The following is a 25,020-nucleotide window of genomic DNA, read 5'->3' as shown; positions in this document are numbered from 1 at the left end:
TTGAAACTACTAAACTAAATACTAATGATCAGTATTTCACATTTACAGCTTACAGGTCATAAAAGCAGTTGATATAAGTCAACAATTCACAATTCAATTCAACATGGCAATAAAGATAATTACACATAATTCCTCCATAGTTGTGTACATAACCTGAGTAATATGTTAGCTACGTAGCGTTGATTATACACACACAGTTCATGTATTACGTCCAGTTAGCATTTGCTACCAAACATTACAGATAAGAACTGAAAATGAAGATAATGCAAAAGACAATGTCAAGTCGAGGCAACATATTAAAAAGCTTTCAGCAATGGGCACATTTTCCAATTCTTCATGGAATAATAGTTTAAGAAACGGAAGTGTAGAAAACACACATTTCTATAGTGGAGTTCAGGAAGCGAAGCGAAGCAATCAAACATTAATTTTCTACTCCGCTTGTCCTCGCTAGGGTCGCGGAGGTATGCTGGAGCCTATCCTAGCTGACTTTGGGCGTGAGGCGAGGTACACCCTGGACTGGTCGCCAGCCAATTGCAGGGCACAGCCATCAAACAACTCATAACTCGTTGCTACCAGTGAACATATAACTTTTGCTCCAGATTTAGGCATCTTACTGCTCATTTAGTTTATCCGTAATTAGATTAATAAAGATGAAAACATCTCCATCTGTAGCTTGAGACGACTGTTCACCTGTCACGAGGACGCAACAGCAAATCAGGAGGGGAGATTAATGTCAGCTGACTGATGTCATGTGACAGCTACAAAGTGACGTTTATGCGATTGACCCACTCTGCTAGGGTTGTGAACAATAAACCGATGTGACCGGATATCTGGTTTTACCAGACAACGATTCGGTAGAAGCCCCGTAGCGATATGAATCAGCCATAAATCTTGGAGGTTCATGGATTGTGGAGACATGCACCGGGCATTGAGAGAAAAGCAATCAGTTGAGTGTCTTTTAAACAACGCAAGAGCCTGGGCTGCCGGTGAAAGGATTGTCACGCATGCTCCATAGCTTGCCATGGCTGAAGACGAGAATGGATGTAAATAGTAACAGGCGCACTAGCTAGCGCTATCTAGTCACTGCAAAAGATTTTCAACACATTAACAAAAGGTGAAGATGACAATGGATGTACTGTAAATAGTTGTAGGCGCGCTAGCTAGTCACCGCAGAAGATTTTCGACACGAGCAAAAAATAAAAACTTTGGAACGTCTTTGGGCGCAGAGCTTGAGCAGACGGACCAACAGAGGCAAGCATGGTAACTGTTTTGCTTTGGAACTTGTTTATTTTTAAATGTTGCACGTTAGTGCAGAAATCAGGAGATCGGGAAGACTTGGGTTCAAATGTCCGTTGAGCATCTCTGTGTGGAGTTTGCATGTTCTCCCCATGCGTGCGTGGGTTTTCTCCGGGTACTCCGGTTTCTTCCCACATTCCAAAAACATGCATGTTAGGTTAATTGGAAACTCTAAATTGTCCGTAGGTATGAATGTGAGTGTGAATGGTTGTTTGACTATATGTGCCCTGCGATTAGCTGGCGATCAGTCCAGGGTGTATCCTGTCTTTCGCCCGAAGTCAGCTGGGATTGGCTCCAGCATACACCTGTGACCCTAATTAGGCATAAAATAAATGGATGGATCGATGACTGGCCTGAAGGTTAAGACTTGTGTTTTTTCATTGTTATGTTTTATATCGATATATGGATGGATGTTTATTGTCATTGCATAGAGCAGGGGTCACCGACCCGTCGATCATGAACTAGTAGTCGATCTTTCGGACTTTGCCGGTCGATCACAAGAACATTTTGAAAAAAATGTATTATCTCATCAGTGCCTTCACCTCCTGGAGAGCAACCAACAGGCACGCATTTTGTCCACTGAACATGCTCGTACGCCTCGTCGCTATCCAGGCAGCAAACCGTGAGCCCCAGGAAGGAGCCCAGTCCCCACAACCCGGTCAGTGGTACACTAGTACACCGGCTTGCCACCTACATCGACTCGCCCCCACACTGGCAACAAGGTCGAGCGAGACAGGGAGGGAGGCAGCGCTGCAGCAATGTGCTTGTGCACACAACAGTAATTATTGTACGTTAATAGGGCTCAAAGTCAGTCTTTGCTAACTCAAAGTTAAGGGCACAAAAGTAACTCCATAGACGTGCACCTCCAAAACAATCTTTAAGCCAAGACGACGACGCACGTTAAGGGCTGACTGTTGTAGCGCATTGACCAGCCCCTCTCTCAATCTGCATCGCTCGTCCACAACACTGAGCCAACAAGACAAATAGTTGTGGTTTGCTCGTGAAGCTGACGCCACAAGCCCAACCAAGAACCACAAAAGTAGGTGTAAGGGTGCCCAAAGTACGGCTCAGGTGCCATCTGTGGACCGTGGCTCATTTGTCATTGCATCAGTGCACAAACAAACTATCCATCCATCCATTTTCCTGCGCTTATCCAGGTCCGGGTAGCAGCAGTTTCAATAGGGAATCCCAAACTTCCCGGCCCCCGGCCAACTCCTCTGGCTCCACTGGGAAAACACTAATGCATTCCGAGGTCTGCTCCGTGGCCTTCTCCCGGCTGGCCATGCCCGGAACACCCCACCAGGGAGGCATCCAAACTAGATGCCCAAGCCACCTCAAGTGGTTCCTCTCGATGTGAGCCTCTCCCGGATGATCAAGCTCCTCACCCTATCTCTTAGGGTGAGTCCAGCCACCCTACGGAGGAAACTCATTTCAGCCACTTGTATCCGTGATCTCCTTTCAGTCATAACCCAAAGCTCATGACCAAAAGTGAGGGTGGGAACATAAATTGACCGGTAAATTGAGAGCTTTGCCTTCCGGCTCAGCTCTCTCTTCACCACGAGGGTCGGGTACAGCGACCGCATTAGTGCAGACACTGCGCAGATCGACCTCACACTCCAACCTTCCCTCACTCGTGAACAAGACCCCTAGATACTTGAACTCCTCCACCTGGAGCAGGACCTCATTCCCAACCTGGAGGGAGCAATCCACCCTTTTCTGTCTGAGAACCATGGCCTCAGATTTGGAGGTGCTGAGTCTCATACCAGAAGCTTCACACTCAGATGCAAACCGTCCCAGTAAAGGCTGCAGGTCACAGCCCGATAAGGCCATCAGGACCACATCGTCTGCAAATAGCAGAGACGAGATCCAAAGGCCATCGAAGTGGACTCCCTCGACGCCTTGGCTGGGCCTAGAAATTCTGTCCATGAAAATTATGAACAGAATCGGTGACAAAGGGCAGCCTTGGCGGCGGCCAATGTTCACCGGAAACAGGTTGGACTTACTGCCGGCAATGCAAACCAGGTTCCTGCTGCGGTTGTACAAGGACTGAATGGCACGTGGTAGCGTGCAACCAATCCCATACTCCCGGAGCACCCCCCACAGTACACCGAGAGGGACATGGTCGAATGCCTATTTCAAGTCCACAAAGCACATGTAGACGGGTTGGGCAAACTCCTTGAGTGTAGAGCTGGTCCAGTGTTCCGCGACCAGGACGAAAACCACACTGCACCTCCTGTAGCCGAGGTTCAGCTAACGGTCGTACCCTTCTCTCCAGCACCCTGGAATAGACTTTCCCAGGGAGGCTGAGGAGTGTGATACCCCTCTAGTTGGAACACACCCTCCAATCACCCTTCTTGAAAAGGGGGACCACCACCCTTTGGTGCCAATCTAGAGGTAGTGTTCCAGACTTCCATGCAATATTGAGGAGACGTGTCAGCCAAGACAGTCCCTCAACATCCAGAGCCTTGAAGAATTCAGGGCGAAACTCGTCCACCACCGGAGCTTCGTCACTGGAGAGCGTTTTGACTACCCCAGATACCTCAGCCACGGTGATGGAACTGTCCGCGTTCATGTCCTCAGACTCTACCTCTATGGAAGGTATGTCAGTGGGATTGAGAAGAGCTTCAAAGTATTCCTTCCACCGTCCGACTATATCCTCAGTCGAGATCAGCAGGTCCCGTCCCCACTGTAAACAGTGTAGACCGCCACGATTGGCACTGACCACCTTGCAGCCGCAGCTCTGGACGGCTGCCTCAGCAATGGAGGCACGGAATAGAGCCCATTCGGACTCAATATCCTCCTCCTCCCCCGGGATGCAGGCGAAGCTCTGCCGGAGGTGAGCGTTGAAGACTCGACAAACGGGAGACTCTGCCAAACGTTCTCAGCACACCCTTACTACACGTTTGGGTCTCCCAAGTCTGTCTGGCATCCTTCCCCGCCATCGAATCCAACTCATCACCAGGTGGTGATCAGTTGACAACTCAGTCCATCTCTTCACCGCAGGTCTGATGAGGACAGGTCTGATGATACAACTACAAAGTCGATCATAGACCTGCGGCCTAGAGTGTCCTGGTGCCAAGTGCACTTGTGGACATCCTTATGTTCGAACATGGTGTTTGTTATAGACAAACTGTGGTTCGCAGAGAAGTCCAACAACATCACACCACACGGGTCAGATCAAGAAGGCCGTTCCTCCCAATCACGCCCCTCTAGGTCACACTATCAGTGCCCACATGGGCGCTGAAATCTCCCAGTAAAACAACAGTCACCAGTTGGGGTACTCTCCAGCACCCCTCTGATGGACTCCAAAAAGGCTGGGTAATCTGAACTGCCGTTCGGCGCATACGCACAAACGACAGTCAGGAGCCTTTCCCCACCCCGAAGGCGTAGGGAAATAACCCCCTCGTTAACCAAGGATGACTCCAACACAGAGGCCCTGAGCCGGGGGGATATTAATAAGCCCACATCAGCTCGCCGCCTCTCCCCTGCAGCAACTCCAGAGTAGAACAAGGTCCATCCCTCTCGAGGAGTTTGGTTTCAAAACCCAAACTGTGGGTTGAGGTGAGTCCGACTATATCTAGACGATATCAGAATGTCTCAACCTCCCCTTTCCTCTTCACCCTCTACACCTCGGACTTCACACACAACTCCACACAGTGTCACATCCAGAAGTTCTCCGACGACACAGCCATTGTTGGTTGTGTTTCAGAGGGGAATGATCTGGAATACAGGACGGTCATCAGGGACTTTGTCAGCTGGAGTGAGCTTAACCAGCTGCAGCTCAACACCAGCAAGACAAAGGAGATGATCATTAACTTCCAGAGGAAAACACCTCACTTCACACCGGTGAACATCCAGGGAGCGGACATAGAGTTAGTAGACAGCTACAAATTCCTAGGTGTTCACCTTAACAACAAGCTGGACTGGTCCGTCAACACCCACGCCCTCTACAAGAAGGGCCAGAGTCGCCTCCACCTGCTGAGGAGGCTGAGGTCCTTTGGTGTGTGCAGGACTCTTTTACGGACCTTTTATGACTCTGTGGTGGCCTCAGCCATCTTCTATGCTGTGGGCTGCTGGAGAGGGGGCAGCACGGACAGGGACAGGAGCAGGATCAATAGACTGATCAGGAGAGCGAGCTCTGTCCTGGACGGTCCTCTGGACTCCGTGGAGGAAGTGGGGGAGAGAAGGATGTTGGCTAAGCTGACATCCATCATGGACAACACCTCTCACCCGCTACATGACACTGTGGGTTCCCTTAGCAGCTCCTTCAGCAGCAGACTGTTACACCCACGGTGTAAGAAGGAGAGGTTCCGCAAGTCCTTCATACCGACCGCTGTCAGGCTCTACAACACCTGCACCACCTGAACCATGTGTAGTCACGATGCTTTACTTTACTTTACTTTACTGTTCTCTTTACTTGTCTTGCTTGCTTGCTGCTGTAACAGGTAAATTTCCCCGCTGTGGGATGAATAAAGTACATAAAAGTTCGGGCTCCTTCCCTTACAGAGAAGTGACATTCCATGTCCCAAGAACTAGATTTGGACGCCGAAGGTGCCCGCTCTCGACCGCCACCCAAAGCACAATGCACCGGACTCTTATGTTCACCCCCGCAGGTTTTGGGGTTTCAGGGGGTCGGGAAGATCCCATGTGGCTTCTTCGGGCTGGGCCTGGCTGGGCCCCACGGGTGAAGGCCCGACCACCAGGCGCACGCCTGAGAGTCCCTCCCCCAGGCCTGGCTCCAGGGTGACGCCCCGGTATCCCATGTCCAGGCGAGGTGCGGTGCCTCCTCTTGTGTTTATTCATAAGGTCTTCTGAATCACTCTTGGTCAGGCCGGTCACCTAGGACCTGTTTGCTTTGGGAGATCCTACCAGGGGCACATAGCCCCAGACCACATCAAAACAAATTAAGAAAAAATAAAAAACTATAATACAGCAAAAGGCTCAATTAGAAAAAGCTGAAAAGTTGAAACCAACAACCAATAATAACACAAAGCATATATATACTGTATATATAATTTTCTCTGCAGATATATACAGTGTATATATCCCCCGCTTGTTGGGGGTGAGTTGGTAGATCTTGTGCAGGTTAGCGCCCGAGACCAGGGATCTTGGCCTCAAAAAGGCCAAGTTTGGCGGCTTCACTTCCATTTCTAGCAACATTAAGACATGTTAAAACTTAAATGTTCCAAATATAACAAGTATGAAAATATAGATATAAAATATAGAATGTAAAATATTGATCCCGTCAGACAAAAAGATGTTCATTTAGCAAGAAACATTTGACATGTTATTCTGTTGACTTTTGCCAGTGCCTTTCAGCATGCTTGACATTTGATGTGCTCTTTTACACATTAGAAAATACAGTAGACGCCCCTACAACGTAAATAATCCGTTCCAAGAACCTTTATGATATAGAGATTTTATGTTATACGAAGCGTAAAATACATGTAAATAGCCTAATCCGTTCCAAGATCTTCCCAAACTCACACCTTTGGGCCTTCAAAATATTCAAAGTCCACCAAATATGGTGGGAAAATATAAGAAAACAGCATAAACATAGTAGAGTAACTTTCCAATATAAAATAAGGTAAATAAGGTATAATGGTCGATGGGGAACGGACGTATAGGCTAGCAACATCACTTAATTTCATACCACCTTCATGCTTCTGGGTCATTTCCTGCTTTGTTTCGATCGACAACTTTTCCTTTTTTTTCTTATCACTTACACTTGGTTTAGGGCCCATGACTCAGGTCATTTTAACACAAAGAAAAGTAAACAAATTAAAAAGAGATTTCAATGCGTGCGAACTAGTTCAAGGGAGACTACGATGAGGAACAGAGCAGCATGTCTCTAATAAACACACCGACGCGCTGGATTAGTCAGCCAATGAGATGAGAGCGTTGGCGGTGCTCCGATAATCAGCCAATGAGAGCATGAAGCGTCAGAATTTCTGCATAACTTCCTGTTTCGTTTCGATCGACAACGTTTCCCTTTTTTCTTATCCCTTACACTTGGTTTAGGGCCCATGACTACGGTAATTTTAACACAAAGAAAAGTAAGTAAATTAAGAAGAGATTTCAATGCGTGCAAACTAGTTTAAGGGCGACTACGATGAAGGGAGCTCACACACAAACTTGGACGTGCTGCATAAGTCAGCCAATGAGATAAGAGCGTAGGCGGTGCCTCAATCATCAGCCAATGAGATGAGAGCGTAGGCGGTGCCCCGAGCATTAGCCAATGAGAGCATGAAGCGTCAGAATTTGTGGATAACTTCCTGCTTCCTTTCGATCGACAACTTTTCCTTTTTCTTATCCCTTACACTTGGTTTAGGGCCCATGACTATGGTAATTTTAACACAAAGAAAAGTAATGAAATTAAGAAGAGATTTCAATGCATGCAAACTAGTTTAAGGGCGACTACGATGAGGAAGGGAGCTCACACACAAACTTGGACGCACTGGATAAGTCAGCCAATGAGATAAGAGTGTATGCAGTGCCCCGATAATCAGCCAATGAGATGAGAGCGTAGGTGGTGCCCCGATAATCGGCTAATGAGAGCGTGAAGCCAGAAGGCGTCACCAAGTGTACTCTGTTAGTCTCTCTGTCGCTTGCACGGACTTGACGCTTTACGTTATATGGAATTCCTTTCGTAATATGATGCGAAAAATGTACATAAATTCTTTACGTTCAGTGGAATTTACGTAAAAGGAGGTTTACGTTATGCAAGGTACGACTGTACTGTAAGAACGACACTTTTATAAGAAATAATTGGCATCTTTACTTTATAATGTAATATTAATGTCTATATCAATAACGATCATAACCGATTAATGGAATGGACTCGAATCATATCGTTTCTACACTGCATCAAATCATTATGTTTTGAATATATATATATATATATATATATATATATATATGCTTTTATTTATTTATATTTTTTATCGTATCGTAACCCCGTGTATCTAGTTTCAAATCAAATCATCTATCACAAAGATTTCCATCACTACACACTACCTTCGCAATCGACGTAATGGTCACCCCCCACTGTAAAGCGTTTTAAGGCTGCTCACCACTGGACGTCTGTGCCATCTTCTCTTTGGTTTTGAGGGCGTGAATCCTCTCCTCTCGTAGTCTCTCTTCATCTTTCAGCAGGGTCACCAGCTGTTTGGCTTTCTCTCGCACGTTCACACCCTGGGGAATGACAAGCATGCGTGTGCTCACAAATACAAACATCTACCCCTCTAATATTAAATACTTCATAAAAAGAGTAAGCAGTGACATTTATGACACTGCATTGCGGCGTGTTAGTGTAAGTGCTTGTAAACTTCTAGTTATCACCACCCCATAAAGCCCATTTTATGGCTGGCTTTGAAAGCTTTGAAAACCCATTTCACTAGCTTTGGACTCCACAGGGTGGAACTTTCCAACAAATACTCAGTCAAAGTACTTTGCACTTTACTCTCCACACCTTTGTGGGCATTGGTGTGTGTACAGTGTGTGTACCTGGTCTTTGCCATCTCTGTCTATGTACTGGAAATCCTTGAGGGTCTGAACTGCATAAATGTTCTCTCGACACTGCTGGGCGACACGTTCTGAACCCGTCTTGATCAGATACTCCATCAGAGTCATGGCCTGGTGCAAAGCGACAAAACATGTTCGGAAAAAAACCTACTTACATGCATTTACTTACTCAAGGGCAGAGAGTAACAGGCATCTATCTGGGTTAGGCTGTTCACATTAGCTGTTCTTCCTTTGTTTTTGTTTTTTTATTTTGACACACGCAAAAATGTGCTTCTTGCAAAAACACGCAAGCTATAATGATTTAGATAATAATAAAACACATGTTGACATACACCGACCGATATTTCAACTAAGAAATGACCCCTTCTGTGTCTCCCAATTTTTTTTATGTTCTATCACGTCCCTGTATGTGGACGCCGACGGGTTATTTACTAATAAGAAAACGTGGGACCAGGAAACGATGAACTGGTGGACATAAACGGGGTCAACTTACAGGGGTACCACAGTGTATATGATTGTGGATTACCATAAATTCCAGATTTTTTTCACACGCTTTGAATCCTGCCGTTTAAAGACTTTTTTTTTTGCCCTTCATCCACAATCCTTATGTGAGACATGAACACGCATATCTTTCCCTTTATTATGTACGTTGTAAAGATATTAAAAACAGGTAAAAAAGAGGCAGCTAATTAATGCATGTAATGGGACGTACCTATCCCGCCTAAAAGGACTCTATTAAAACACCTCCAAAAAGCTCCAACAAGTTTTTATGGTTTTATATCCATGCTGTGAGCATATAGTAACAGGTACATTCATGATAACATGGAATACTTAGTGTTTTGGTCATTTGAAGCATTAGCAGAACTTCCTTCCTGGGTGCATTTATTTCACATAGCAACACAGAAGGGAACACTACACCTAGCGTTAACTTTTCCAAACTCAAAAACAAAAACACAGCAGCAGTGGCGGCAGCTCCAATATGTAGCGTTACCTTTCGCTAATGGCCAGAGGCATTGTGAGCAATTGTGTGGTGAAGCTAGTCGCTAGCCAGCAAGTAGCTCGCCGGTGTAAGGTAACGTTGTTCTTGGGCGTAACAACGTTAATAACAATAATAACAATGTCGCTGTAGCTTGGTTAATATGCAGGTCACATTATGTAACTGGAGCTTTGCTGGCGCTTTTTGGAATAGGTGCGTCCCATTATGTGCATTGTTAGCGGCCTCTTTTTACCCGTTTTTATATCTTTAAAACACACAGAAAAGAGAAAGACATGCGTTCATAAGGATTTTGGATGATGGGCAAAATTCCCAAAAAAGTGCACTTTTCCTTTAGACATCAGCTTTACAGATGTCGAGTCTGCTGTGGTAATGGCGTCTATCATGACATTGAACAGCCATCTAGTATTTATCAGCCATCTTTGTATTTGGGGTGCAGTGTTGATTAATCAAGGGGACGGTGTCTATTAGAGCAAAGGTAACTATGTGAGGAAGCATAATAAAAAAAAAATAAAAAAAAGAGCACACAGATGAGAATATTTTGTTGTTGCGCTGTGTGCACACCTTGTACACGTGTCTCCAGTTCTTGCCGTGGTCATTGAGGCGCTTCCACACCATGCTCATGATTTCTGAGAAGGCCACAACATTGTAAGTCAGATCTGCTATCTCTGACATCAGCGAGCTGCTGGGGCCCCATGGGTCATTGGACGTTGCCTCTCGAACCTAAACAAGGGACAGATTTACTTGAAATTTCAATCCATAGCGACACCTGTGTACTGTTCATTTGGTGTCTAACTCAAGGGCTCCCAATGCAAAGCAACAGCAAACGAGCTGCAGGAGAGGCAAATGAATGAAGGTTTAACGTGATTATGCTTGGCCATACGTATTAAATCACCAGCAGACATTGTGCCGTCAGTGCTGCAAGTAAAAGACAAGAAGATACAAATAGTTGCTGCAGAAGGCATGAGATACAACCTTGATTTCAGCCTCAGAATAGTTGTGGACGATGTTCTTCACTTGTCGCCGTAGCGATGAGGTCGACATGGCAACCGTCGGGCTGTGAACCTCTGTTGCAATCTGAGGAGCAGTGGTAAATAGACTCATTTAAAACATGTCCATGCCAATTAAACAGTTAAGAAACACCAAGTGGATTCTGGTTAGCAGAAACTTCAGCTAGCTGCTTTCCCTCCTGATTCGGGTGGAAATGTGCTATGTGGTCCCTCATATTTGTCATGTTCCCAAAATATTTTAAGCTTATATGACAAAGCTTGCGTATGGTCTGGCTCTTGTCCAGCTCATTTTTATCTTCAACTATGTGAAAGCCAAAGTGCTTGCAGACGCTCGCTTTAAATCCAGCGGCTGCGGGTCGGAGTTTATGCTCAGCTATTCTGGTAGCGTCGTACACTTAGGTGCACCACTGTAAACCGTCTGGGTGGCACTTCCGCTTTCCGTCTTTTTGTTCGTTTTTTTTTTTTTGTCCCATCGGAATCGATTATTGACATTTCTGAATCGATTTGTAATCGGCAATGTCCGCATCGCGATCCATCCGAGAATCAAATACATACAGGATGTCCCAAAAAAATGCATACAGGCTTTAAATAATTGTAAACTAGGTATTTACTATAATTTGTTAAATTTTTTAAGTGTAATAGAATTTAGAAGCATCATTTTTTTCTTTTGTCCCTGCTTACTCTCAAACAGACATCCGTACTGGTCCAGACACAACTGACAACGCGAAGCAATGGAATTGCACACATCACGAAACAATTTCCTTAGTATTTGCGTGCATTCACGTTCAGTGGCTGCTCTCAATTCAGCGACTGTTGCAGCTCTCATGTAGACTTTGTCTTTTACGTATCCCCGTAAAAAAAAGTCTAGTGGTGTGAGATCTGGTGAACGCAGGGAGTATTCAAAGAAACCCCTTCTTCCAATCCACCTGTTCGGCAAGATCTCATCAATGAAGGATGTAACATCGTGATGGTAGTGCGGGCGTGCCCCATCTTGCTGAAACTAAAAATCCTCATCTTCAAAGTCTTCTCTATTACTTGGCATAACAGACTGTTGCAGCAGGTGTATAATTTTTTTTTGGGACACCCTGTATATACCCAGCATCATTAAATTTGCAGATGACACTACAGTCATCGGACTGATCACTGGTGGTGTTGAAACATCATACAGAAGAGAGGTGGCGGACCTCATAGCTTGGTGTCGTGATAACAATCTCCTTCTCAATACAGATAAGACTAAAGAGATGATCATCGACCCAAGAACAAGGGAAAAGGAGCCGCATAGACCCCTGTTTATTGATGAGACTGAGGTGGAGAGGGTGAAAACCTTCAAGTTCCTTGGCACACACATCAGCGAGGACCTCACCTGGTCTCACAACACCCAACAAATTCTGAAGAAGTCCCAAAGGAGACTGTACTTCCTGAGAAGACTGAGGAAATTTGGCATGTCCACCACAATCCTGAGTTGCTTCTACAGATGCACTATCGAAAGTGTCCTTACCGCCTCCATCACTGTTTGGTACGGTAACTGTACAACACGTGATAGGAAGGCACTCCAGCGGGTGATCAAGACCTCACAGAACATTGTTGGGGCAGCCCTCCCCACACTGCAAGACATTTATAAATCTAGAGTCCTACGAAGAACACACAACCTCATCAAGGACAGCACACATCCACAACACTCACTATTCACACTCCTACCGTCAGGCAGACGCTACAGGAGTTTGAAGTCCAGGACCACAAGGCTGGCAAACAGTTTTTACCCACAGGCCATCAGGCTCCTCAACGAAGCACTCGCACACGCCGCACGCAACACACGCACACACTCATAGCACTTTATTTATTTATTTATTTGTATTATTTACTTGTATTAATGTCTCGTCTGTTGTTGTTGCTTAATTTATTGGTATATATGTTTATGTGTTTATGTTTCTTATGTTCTTATTCTTTCATTTGTTTTCTTTCTTTTCTTGGGAGAATGAACAGAATAAGATTTTCATTGCATGGTATAACTGCTGTTTTACCATGCACATGACAATAAAACTCTCTTGAATCTTGAATATACAGACCCTTTCCAAAAATTTAGAATGTCATGGAAAAGTTGTTTAATTTCCATAATTCCATTAAAAAAGTTAAACTTTCATAGATTATAGATTCAGGGCCCACAATTTAAATTATTTCAAGTATTTATTTGTTTATTTTTACATAATTTGGGCTTCCAGTTCATTAAACCCACGAAAACAGGAATTCAAAAAATTAGAATACTGTGAAGAAATCAGCCCAAATTTTGCAGGGCATGAATGTTTTAAACTGAGTGTCACACACTAATCATCTACTAAACTCAAATCACCTGCACAGGCTTCCTCAGGTGTCATTAAATTGCTTCAGTTTGGTTCAATTGTCTCAGTTGGGTTCAATATGGGGAAGACTGCAGACATGACAACTGGCCAGAAGACCATCATTGATATCCTCCATAGGATGGGTAAGCCACAAAAGTTCATAGCTAAGGAGGCTGGTTGTTCACAGAGTGCTGTGTCCAAGCATATCAATGGAAAGTCTAGAGGAAGGGCAAAATGTGGCAGGAGAAGATGCACCAGCAAAAGAGATGACCGTGGGCTTCAGCGGATTATCAAACAGGGAAGATTCAAGAATCTGGCAGAGATCCAGAAAGAGTGGAATGAGGCGGGAGTCACAGCTTCAAAAAACACCACATTCAGACGCATCCGGGAGATGGGCTACAACTGTCGGGTTCCTCGGGTCAAGCCATTTCTGAACCTGAGCCAACGCAGGAAGCGTCTCCACTGGGCCAAGGAGAAGGACTGGACTGTTGGCCAGTGGTCCAAGGTCCTCTTTTCCGATGAAAGTAAAGTGTGCCTTTCATTTGGGAATCAAGGTCCAAGGGTTTGGAGGAAGACGGGTGAGGAACAGAACTCAAGCTGCCTGAGGTCCAGTGTGAAATATCCACAGTCCGTCATGATTTGGGGTGCAATGTCCGGTGCAGGTGTTGGTAAACTCTGCTTTCTTAAATCCAAGGTCACAGCAACAGTCTACCAGAATGTTTGAGAGGACTCCATGATTCCTTCTGCTGAGGATCTGTATGGAGATGCAGATTTCATCTTCCAGCAGGACCTGGCCCCCTGCCTATACCGCCAGAAGCACCAAAACCTGGTTTGGTGCCCATGCCATCACAGTGCTTGACTGGCCAGTTAACTCACCGGACCTAAACCCCATTGAGAATCTATGGGGTATTCTCAAGAGGAAAATGAGGGGCACCAGACCCAACAACAAAGAAGAGCTGACAGCAAGCAGCAAGGAAATCTGGGCTTCCATAACTCCCAGGCAATGCCACAGGCTGATTGCTTCAATGCCACGCCGCATCGAGACAGTGATTCCCAACCAAGTATTGAAGATTGACATATTGTTTTGAAAGTACCATATTTTGATTGATTTGATGTGACATTCTAATTTTTTGGAAAGGGTCTGTATGTTTGTTTGTTTTTTATTGCAACTATCAAAGGACAGCTGGACAGCCCTGACGTAAATAGACACAGACAAGTAGATAAGACGAAAACATTGTACACTAGGTCCCCAACTTACGAACATCCGACATGCGAACTTTCGGAGATACGAGCACAAGCCGCCTGGTCTATTTTTTCATGTATTTTGCCTTTTAGTACTGTAACTCCATTATTTATACTGCTACATGCTTGACCAGTAGAGGGCACTGTGACACTGCTAATGGGATCAACAGGTATAGGAAGCCGCTGGGGGGGAAGAGAGCTAAATGGAAAGCTAAATTGTAGCTGTATGATACAACCCGGACAGAGCGTGTGATTAAAGTTTATGAAGAGTTAATAGGCCTGCTTAATTCTACACCACCCACAGAACACTACCTCTTTTAGAAGAGTCTAACGACGACGACTTGTCCTTTTTTTCAATAACTCCTCCTCCTCCATGACGTATGCTCGACCACTCCTCTTCAAAGGTAAATAACATTTATCATTACGTATTATTATATCATTTTTATTATTGTTTTTTTTCATTAATTATCCTCGTTTAATATTACTACTGCATCCAAACTCATATTTACATACATACACATATACTGTATATGTATACACGTACATGTAGTACCTATATCATTGGTAATATTACCTTTTGCCCTACTTAAGAACAATTCGACTTAAGAACGGTCGTCTGGAACCAATTGTGTTCGTTGGTTGGGGACTTAGTGTAGTATTATTATTATTATGATCATTATTGTTAACAGTGGTTTATCTGGTCTCAAAAAATGTTGACAATAATATCTGTAAGCATCAATTGTCAGTTTTAGTTGTCTGCACACAGACACTGAGTCTAAGTCTGCCGAGTTTGGCGTCATGGCCAATTATGCAAATTAGACGTCATTTAGAAGAGGTGGCCAGAGACCAGGGAGTCTGGGCCCCGGATAATTGGAATAAAATGGAGGAACTGATGTTCAAATGTCATGCCCACCTGTTACACAAGAATAACTTGGAATTCGGAGTCTCTCCTCTTGGTTTGTGCTGATGCCGGGCTCCTGCGCACCACTCATTCACAGAGAGCTGCCTCGTTTTTTTTCCCGTGGCAACATCGGATCCCGACAGCCACAGACGCCAGGAGATGAAAACTAAGGCACAGGATAAGACAAACATGACAAATGAATGACATTGTCACTTGATGTTTGCTGCTACAAGGCACACACACACATACAAGCCTGAGCAGAACATTCCAAAGGGGGCGTGATAAAATGAGGACAAAGCAGATATTCACCAGGGGAAAAAAAATATTTTTAAAAATCACATGATTGGAAATCAACAAGTAGCTTGTAAACAGAGATAATATATTTGTTCTACGGTTCATCTTACTGAATGAGAAAACTTTCTTTACAATCAACAAAACACTTAAGTTACAGAATCCTGTGTATTCCCACATAGCAAATAATTCAGACGCCCTTAAAATGTCTATTTTTCACACTAATGAAAGTTGTGCTGCTGCGTACCGGCGCCAGGGGGGAGGCACAGTTGGAGCGCGAGCCTGACGATCAGGCTAAAGACTAGACCACAGGTATCAAACTCAAGACCCGTGGGCCAGATTTGTCCCGCCATATCGTTACATGTGGCCTGCGAAAGCCTGGAAATAATTTGTATTACTTCTATAGTATTATTTTTTTACATATACACACAGTATTTTTATTGTACTATTATTTATGTACATTTTATTTCTTTTTTAAATACATTTTATACTATATATTGTAATAAAATATAAAAATCAGAAAGACACTTATTTTTTCTTTTTAATATTAAAAAATATATTTATATATCTTCATATATTATTACTATTATTCATGTACTGTACATTTGCATATATTTTTAAATCTCTTTATATTATAGTATATATTTATAGTTAAAAAAATCACTTATTTTTTATTCTATTTTATTTCTTAATATTTTTTATATTAATTTTATGACTATCATTTCTGTACATGTTAAAAAATAGATTTATAATATATATTTACAGTAAAAAATAAAATGAAAAAACAAATTTTTTCAGGTATTTTTTAATTAATAGTTTTATATATTATTTTATTTTATGTACATTTTTACTTTTTAAAAATATATTCACGGTAAAAAAATTAAAAAAAAATCTTTCTTGCTAAGCGTATTTGACAGAAAGTTTGTAGTGCCTTAAATTTCTGCAGTTTTTTAGTACTTGTCTTGAAAGCCCGTTTCAAATGAATGATACAGCAGTTGCATAGGCTAATTTGTGCTTGACTTGTGATTTCAGTGTAAGTTTGTTGGTAAGACAATAGGAAATGAAAAGGATAACAATGAAATGTCTAATAATATCATGAGGTGATAATACATGATGGTGTCAAAGGGGAACCATGACTGCCATGCCCATGTGGCCCACCGCCGGGCTAGACCATGACTCTGATTCTTCGATCATTATTATTCATGTGTGGTGAACACTTATTCATTTGATCCACAGGAACCTTGGTTAGCATACGACGCAGTTAGCGTGTTTTTCGATCAACGTCAATAATTTATCCTGCAATTTTTGCCGGGTTTTGCATTGCCTTCTTTGGTTAGCGTGCAATATTCAGTGGAGTCTTGTATAAAAAGCTACAAACTTGTCTCAAATTGTAAAGCACATTTATTGATTTTTGGTAACAAACTGTGCAATATAGCACGCACATTTAGTGTCTACCAAACTAGATCAGTGCAAAGCATTCAGAATTCAAGTACAGTTTAGTAGCAACTGCAATTTCCAGAACAGTAATACAGCTAAATACTTTGAGTAAAAGGCATCACGTCTTTGGCTAAATAATATGACACTGCATCAGTCAGTTCATGCCATCATTTACTTGTCGTGAGGAAGGCCATGAGCAAAAGCATTTTGTATTTTTGACTGGGTAAGTGTAGATGTGCTCGCTGACTCTGTCTCATGCTTCATGACACACTCTTCGTACTCAACTCTGTGTTTGCGCTTGCAAACTGTAACGGAATCGTGGAATTGGCCAATAAAAATAGAATTTACTATTAAACATTAAACTGTCATTAAACTATTACGTCATAATTCTCATAATACTTCATTTTTGGCCTGTGATATTAAATCACTCATTTAACATGTTTCTATCCTAATATTATACCATGACTTTACACCCATAACATTCCAACTATTCTTTTAATATTACAACTTGACCTAAGGGCCCAGTCACACCTTGACAATTTAGGCAGCACATGCCTGATGTGATCATTTTGATGGCATACGTTGAACTGCTGACGTTTTTTTTTTTCCCTCCAATTTTGGGCGTATACATAGCGTATTCATAACGAGGTCGACGTAAACATGACGTATTAGTAACTTATATAGAACGTTTCTCTAACTTATAGACAACTTATATCAACGAATGCGTAGCGTGTTACCGGTGTTCACAATTTATGCCCAACGCTTGTCATACCTTGACGATTTAGCCAGCTTACGCCAACGTATGAAAAAATGGACGTATGAATCATACGTTGACATACGGCGAAATGTTTTGTGCATGTACAAAAATTTTGGACGTACTATGACATATGCCGGCGTGCTTCAGCGTGCTCTTAACTTATACAAAACTTACTCATAACTTATTGGACGTACGCCAGCGTATTGGCCAATTTTTTCATACGTTGGAGTAAGCTGGCTAAATCGTCAAGGTATAACAGGGCCCTAACCAGGTCATCCCAGCAAGTATCAGTGCTTCCTTCCTGGATATGACATCAAGACACAACATTACCAGCTGACTCCCAAAACATGCCCTCAACTAGATGGCAAGCATGTACGTTTACACTTACCCGTGTTCTTAAATAAACCCAGTCTACGTGTAGACGTGTAGAGGTCATACAATATTTCCAAGCAAACCAGCACACAGGACAAGGGTTTGCATAACTATGGAGCATTACATCAGTCTCCGTGCCAAAGTTCATACAAGTCAAGCTTGTTGGAGCGGCAAACTTTGCATCTTTTTGCACTTTCAGAGCTCCAAAAAGCAATATAAAGAAGACGTGCATTAGCATGATTAGCAGCTACATCTAACGTATGTCCTGTAACTGCAAAATGACATGATTAATAGGTGAAAAAGTGGCACGAAGCAGCAGCCCCCCACCCAGTGGCATGACACCAGATAAGCACACCACTGCAGCCAGCCTTGCTTGACACACCTACCAACTTAGCACTTGGCTGCTAAGAGCCTCAAACCGCGACAACAATACACAGATGCCATCAATTCTGACTGTACATTCCTATTTGTGTTTTGAAGTGAAGAACGGACAGTTACTACCGAGTCATTCGTGCGTGCGAGCTTCATGTTACCCCCTCATTGCTAGGCGTTCGTTACCTGAGCTAGTTGGCTAGCACTTTGCTCGCCAGCTTTAACTAAAATACAAAAAAGTACCAACAAGCTCCGAGAAGGATTGGCTACGCACCGACTCCAATTCAAACAGCCCCAATGTAAACACTGAAGAACGGCGGAGTTCTAAGTGAGTGTTATGTTACCTACCAGCGTGAGCGGTCAAAGGTAGCACTTGGAGAGATTAGCAAACTGACTAGCTAGCTAGCTAGCACGGACCTCGCCGATGCTAGTTTGCGACCGCCAACAAAGCTTCAAAATGGCACGAGCTTCAGAAGGAGCATATTCGCCTTTTTAGTCTCACATGGTGACAAAAAGACAAAAAACGAGCCAACTTGTTGACAAGACAGGACAAGAAACATCCAAATTTGAGTGTGGACTGACCCTTGTGGAGCCTTAACGTACGAGGAGATGGCCGAGTTTCCGCTTCCGCTCGCGACGGCTGACAAGACCGCCCCCCCACACCTTTGTTTTCCTGCTGATGGTGCCACACAAGCAAGTTAACTATATGACTACAACTATAATAAATCATTAAATTAATGTAACTCAAACAGACAAACGACCACTTTTTAGCCAAGCATGAACATATGGAACTGTCCCGTTTGATTGGTTGAATGCTTGCAGAGCACACATACTGTATACCAGAGTGAACATTTGCACAGTAATCCCTTGCAATATCGCGTTTTTTCAAAAAAACAAACATTAATAATGAATCACTGTTTTGTGGTTGAATACGGCCTGTTTTTAGTATTTAAAAAAAGCAAATTTAAGGAAATTGTACTTATTCTTGGCCTAAATGAAGCATTTTCAAGCATTAAAATGGCTAAATGATGTAACTTAATGAAATAAAATACAAATACAAGGCAGAAGAAGCATTGTAACTTTGAATGTAGTGCAGTACAGTAATCCCTCGCTATTTTGCGGCTTTTCAAATAATAAATAATAAACAACTGATGGCTGTTTTGTGGTTGACTATCGGCTATTATTAGTCCAAATATAGAAAGACAAATTGTATGTAGTAATGTGGTCACTAGGCATCAGTAATGTTATGAGACATGAGGTTAGAGGACACCTTTTTTACCTTTCACACTGCATAGAGACTGGCTATCACCAAATTTTGTTGCGTTTAAAGTAGGGCTGTCAAAGTTGGAAGTTTCCTGTAAGGGCACTATTTTTTTTTACGCACGATTAACATGCACACGTTCTGTTTGACCCTCAGCCCACGACATACTTTGAGGAAATGCAGCGGTGACTGTGAAGCTACAAATATTGAGCAGAAATTGACATAGAAAACGGTATTTTAATTTGTACATTTAGCTTCAAAGCCCTAACAAATGGCTCTCGCAACAAGACCAAAGTTATTTAAATCTACTGTCGCTGTGATCTGAGTTGTCACAGACTACTGTATGTCGCCTGCCATACAAATATACACATTAGCACTCAATGAGGTGATCAAATTTTACCGTTATGCATTCCCACATTGGCCAATACAGGAACAGCCTGGAGATCGGGAAGACCTGGGTTCGATTCTCCCCTGGGAGTCTCAGATTCTCGATTCCCCGTGTGTGCGTGGATTTTCTCTGGGCACTCCGGCTTCCTCCCACATTCCCAAAAACATGCTGAGTGAATGGTTGAATGGTTGAATGAAATGGTGAATGGTTGTTTGTCTATATGTGCCCTGCGATTGGCTGGCGACCAGTCCAGGGTGTACCCCGCCTGTCGCCTGAAGTCAGCTGAAGTCAGCCGCGACCCTAATGAGGATGAAGCAGTATAGAAGATGGATGGATGGATGGATGCATTCCCACATACTTGTAGTATCAGCATTTGGGAGCAAATACAAGATGAAAGAAAAAGGGTAAAAATACAGTATAGTTGTCTATCTGCGCAGCGTTAGACAAAGAAAGAAGGTGCATTCAAGGACCGTCAAACAAAGTTGCATCAAACATGCATTAAACAACGGTGGGATTTCTAACTGTATATTATTTTTTGAATCAAATAATGGCCAATATTTCCAAAACTGATATCCCTTTATGTAACAGGATTACTTTGGTTATTGTGATTCCACTTGATTCCACTTGTTCGAACAATGGTTGGAGTGATTGCTCAATAGCGCCCTCTCTCACTAATGGGCTATATACAGTTGTGTGAAAAAGTGATTTCTTTTTTTTTTGTTGTTGCATGTTTGCCACACGTAAATGTGGCAAACATTTAATCATCAAACAAATTTCAATATTAGTCAATGACAACACAACTGAACAACAAATGCAGTTTTTAAATGAAACGTTTGTGTGAAAAACTGATTGAAAAAGTGAAAAATAAGTGATTCAAAAAGACCCCACAACAACATCCAAAGAACTGCAGGCCTCACTTACCTCAGTTAAGGTCAGTGTTCATGACTCCACCATAAGAAAGACACTGGGCAAAAAACGGCCTGCAAAAAGACAAAAAGAGCATTAAAGTTCATCTCAATTTTGCTGGAAAATATCTTCATGATCCCCAAGACCTTTGGGAAAATACTCTGTGGTCTGATGAAACAAAAGTTGAACTTCTTGGAAGGTGTGTGTCCCATTACATCTGGCATAAAAGTAACGCCGCATTTCAGAAAAAGAACATCATACCAACAGTAAAATATGGTGGTGGTAGTGTGATGTTTTGCTGCTTCAGGACCTGGAAGACTTGCTGTGATAAACGGAAGCATGAATTCTGCTGAAGGAGAATGTCCGGCCATCTGTTGGTGACCTCAAGCTGAAAGCAACTTGGGTTCTGCAGCAGGACAATGATCCAAAACACATCAGCAAGTCCACCACTGAATGGCGGAAGACTTTGGAGTGGCCTAGTCCAAGTCCTGACCTGAATCCTATTGATATGCTGTGGCATGACCTTAAAAAGGCCCTTCATGCTGGAAAACCCTCCAATGTGGCCGAATGACAACAATTCTGCAAAGATGAGTGGCCCAAAATTTCTCCATAGCGCTGTGTAGGATAATATTGTTTTATTAACTTGTTAACTTAGTGAGTAAATATTTGTTACAAGTGGATTATAGAAATGTTGTTTCACTAATTTGTTAACTGAATGGATGAACATCTATTTAAGTAGGTTATAGAAAAACATAAATATAAAGTGCATTCACACAATCAGCAGTCAGCAGTCAGATAGCTGGGAGTGCACGTGCTATAAAAAGGTGCTGATGAGAGTCCTACCACATCAGCTAAGACGCAATTCTCAATTCACACAGAACACAGAATCACAGAAGAATGCGAGGGATAAGATATCTTGGGCTACCGGACTAGCGATCAAAGCCGACTCTCTCTGCTTGTGGTCAGGAAGCCGCAGGAGGACATTAGGAGAGACAGTTAGCCTGGATATCCGCAGAATGTGAAATTATTCTGTCTGAATTATTTTCAAAAAATTTTGTAAATCGTCAATTGGAATTCAAGATTCAAGAGTTTTATTGTCATATGCACAGTAAGACAGGTAGTTATACTATGCAATGAAATTCTTATTCAGTTCATTCTCCCAAAAAAGAAAGAAAACACAAGAAAATGAATAAGAACAGAAGAAACATTAATACCAATAAAAGAAGAAACATTAATAACAATAAATTAAGCAACAACAGAAGAGACATTAATACAAAATAAATAAATAAATAAATAAATATATAGTGTTATGAGTGTGTGCCTGTGTTGCGTACGGCGTGTGTGAGTGCTTCGTTGAGAAGCCTGATGGCCTGTGGGTAAAAGCTGTTTGCCAGCCTTGTGGTCCTGGACTTCAAACTCCTGTAGCGTCTGCCTGACGGTAGGAGTGTGAATAATGAGTGTTGTGGATGTGTGCTGTCCTTGATGAGGTTGTGTGTTCTTCGTAGGACTCTAGATTTATAAATGTCTTGCAGTGAGGGGAGGGCTGCCCCAACAATGTTCTGTGAGGTCTTGATCATCCGCTGGAGTGCCTTCCTATCACGTGTTGTACAGTTACTGTACCAAACAGTGATGGAGGCGGTAAGGACACTTTCCATAGTGCATCTGTAGAAGCAACTAAGGATTGTGGTGGACATGCCAAATTTCCTCAGTCTTCTCAGGAAGTACAGTCTCCTTTGGGACTTCTTCATAATTTGTTGGGTGTTGTGAGACCAGGTGAGGTCCTCGCTGATGTGTGTGCCAAGGAACTTGAAGGTTTTCACCCTCTGCACCTCAGTCTCATCAATAAACAGGGGTTTATGCGGCTCCTTTTCCCTTGTTCTTGGGTCAATGATCATCTCTTTAGTCTAATCTGTATTGAGAAGGAGATTGTTATCACGACACCAAGCTATGAGGTCCGTCACCTCTCTTCTGTATGATGTTTCAACACCACCAGTGATCAGGCCGATGACTGTAGTGTCATCCGCAAATTTAATGATGCTGGTGTTGTTCTGGGAGGCCACGCAATCATAGGTGAAGAGCGTGTAGAGGAGTGGACTCAGCACACACCCCTGTGGGGTCCCAGTGCTCACAATTCTTGAGCTGGATGTGCGATTGTGGACTCTGACTGACTGGGGCCTGCTTGTGAGAAAGTTAAAAACCCAGTTACAGAGGGGGGGTGACAGGCCAAGTGTGAGGAGCTTGTTTGTGAGTTTGTGGGGGCTGACTGTATTAAAAGCAGAGCTATAGTCTATAAATAGCATTCTGACATATGTGTCCTAGCCCTGTAGGTGAGAAAGGGCTGTGTGGATGGCCGTGTTGACTGCATCATCAGTGGACCGGTTCTGGCGATATGCAAACTGTAGAGGGTCCACAGTGGACGGGATTCTCTTTTTGACGTGGGTCATGACTATCTTTTCAAAGCACTTCATTATAATTGGAGTGAGTGCTATAGGGCGATAGTCATTCAAGCAGGTCATGTTGCTCTTCTTAGGTATGGGCACTATGGTGGTGAACTTAAAGCAGGTCGGTACAGATGCTTGTGCAAGCGACAGGTTAAATATGTCAGCAAGCACATCAGCTAGCTCTGATGAGCAAACCCGAAGTGCACGTCCTGAGATGTTGTCTGGGCCTGCTGCTTTTCGTGGGTTTGTTTTGTTCAAAACCCTGCGCACATCAGCTGATGTCACCATGAGAGGTGAGTCCTGTGTGCTCCCCAAGTCCAGCCAACCTCTCTGCTCATCAGGAGTTTGGGTGTCAAAGCGGGCGTAGAACTCGCTCAGCTCATCTGGAAGTGTGGTTTGGCTGGATGTGGCTACGCTACTCCGCTGTCGATACTCTGTGATGTGCTGGAGCCCTGCCCACATGCGCCGAGGATCTGAAGTAGAATAGTAGCCCTCCAGCTTCTGTCTGTACTGTCTTTTAGCCTCTCTTGTGGATCTCGTCAGGTCATATCTGGCTTTTTTGTAGTCCTCAGCGGTGCCCGTGACAAATGCAGACGAACGAGCACGTAGCTTAGCCCTTACATCACAGTTCATCCACTGTTTTTGATTAGGGTATTTTCTGTAATACTTGGTGGTGGTAACAGTCTCTATACATGTGCTAATGTAGCCAGTAACAGCAGAAGCATATTAATCCAAATCAACAGTACAATCTTCCCGCCCCGCTGCAGTTTTAAACACAACCCAGTTTGTGCAGCCAAAGCAGTCCTGAAGTACTTGATCAGTTACTTCATTCCACACTTTAACTGCTGTATTTACAGGGGGAGCTTGTTTGAGAAGTTGTCTGTAGGTTGGATAAAGGAATATGGAGATGTGGTCGGCCTTACCAAAATGGGGTCTTGGAACAGCCTTCAAAGCACCTTTCATGTTGCTGTAGACTTGGTCCAGGATGTTATTTTCCCTCGTGGGAAAGCTTACATGCTGGTAATATTTCGGGAGAACAGTCCTGAGGTTGCAGTGGTTGAAATCGCCAGATATAATGAATACAGCGTCCGGGTGTTTGGTCTCTTGTTTATCAATGATGTCATGCAGGAGGCCCAGTGCGCTAGCGGTGTTAGCTCGTGGTGGAACGTACACAGCTGTTAAAAACATAGCGCTGAACTCACGAGGCAAATAAAAAGGTCTGCATTTCACCATCAGCAGCTCAATGTCCTGCGAGCAGTGCTTTTCCATCATCTGTACGTCTATGCACCACCGTTTGTTCACGTAAACACAGACGCCGCCACCTCTGTGTTTACCAGACGCCGACGTGCGATCTCCCCGGTAAGCAGCAAATGTTTCCAAGTGGATCGCCGAGTCCGGTATATCCTCCGTCAGCCAGGTTTCTGTGAAGGTGAGCACACAGCACTCTCTGATCTCACGTTGAGCTGTAATCCTTGCTCTCAGCTCGTCCATC

General features: G+C 43.4%; 1 protein-coding gene across 7 annotated transcripts in view; it reads right to left on the bottom strand.

Annotated features, from left to right (window-relative positions):
- epn1a (epsin 1a) overlaps positions 1-25,020 on the bottom strand; it is a 69,582-nt gene that overhangs the window by 19,011 nt on the left and 25,551 nt on the right. For 4 of the 7 annotated variants that reach the window (XR_008571991.1, XM_054781314.1, XM_054781308.1 and 1 more), the window contains exons 1-6: positions 19,115-19,278; positions 15,316-15,469; positions 10,790-10,891; positions 10,379-10,537; positions 8,803-8,931; positions 8,370-8,490 (exon numbers count right to left, since the gene is read on the bottom strand). Coding sequence is in view for 6 of the 7 variants with exons in the window: in XM_054781314.1 (XP_054637289.1) it covers positions 8,370-8,490; positions 8,803-8,931; positions 10,379-10,537; positions 10,790-10,858 (478 nt within the window). In the remaining variant the exon portion in view is untranslated. The other 3 variants (XM_054781310.1, XM_054781309.1, XM_054781311.1) reach the window with 3 other exon arrangements.

Source organism: Dunckerocampus dactyliophorus, chromosome 7 (genome assembly GCF_027744805.1).
Source record: "Dunckerocampus dactyliophorus isolate RoL2022-P2 chromosome 7, RoL_Ddac_1.1, whole genome shotgun sequence".
NCBI classification, from domain to species: Eukaryota; Metazoa; Chordata; class Actinopteri; order Syngnathiformes; family Syngnathidae; genus Dunckerocampus; species Dunckerocampus dactyliophorus.
This window is presented reverse-complemented; position numbering and strand designations above follow the sequence as displayed.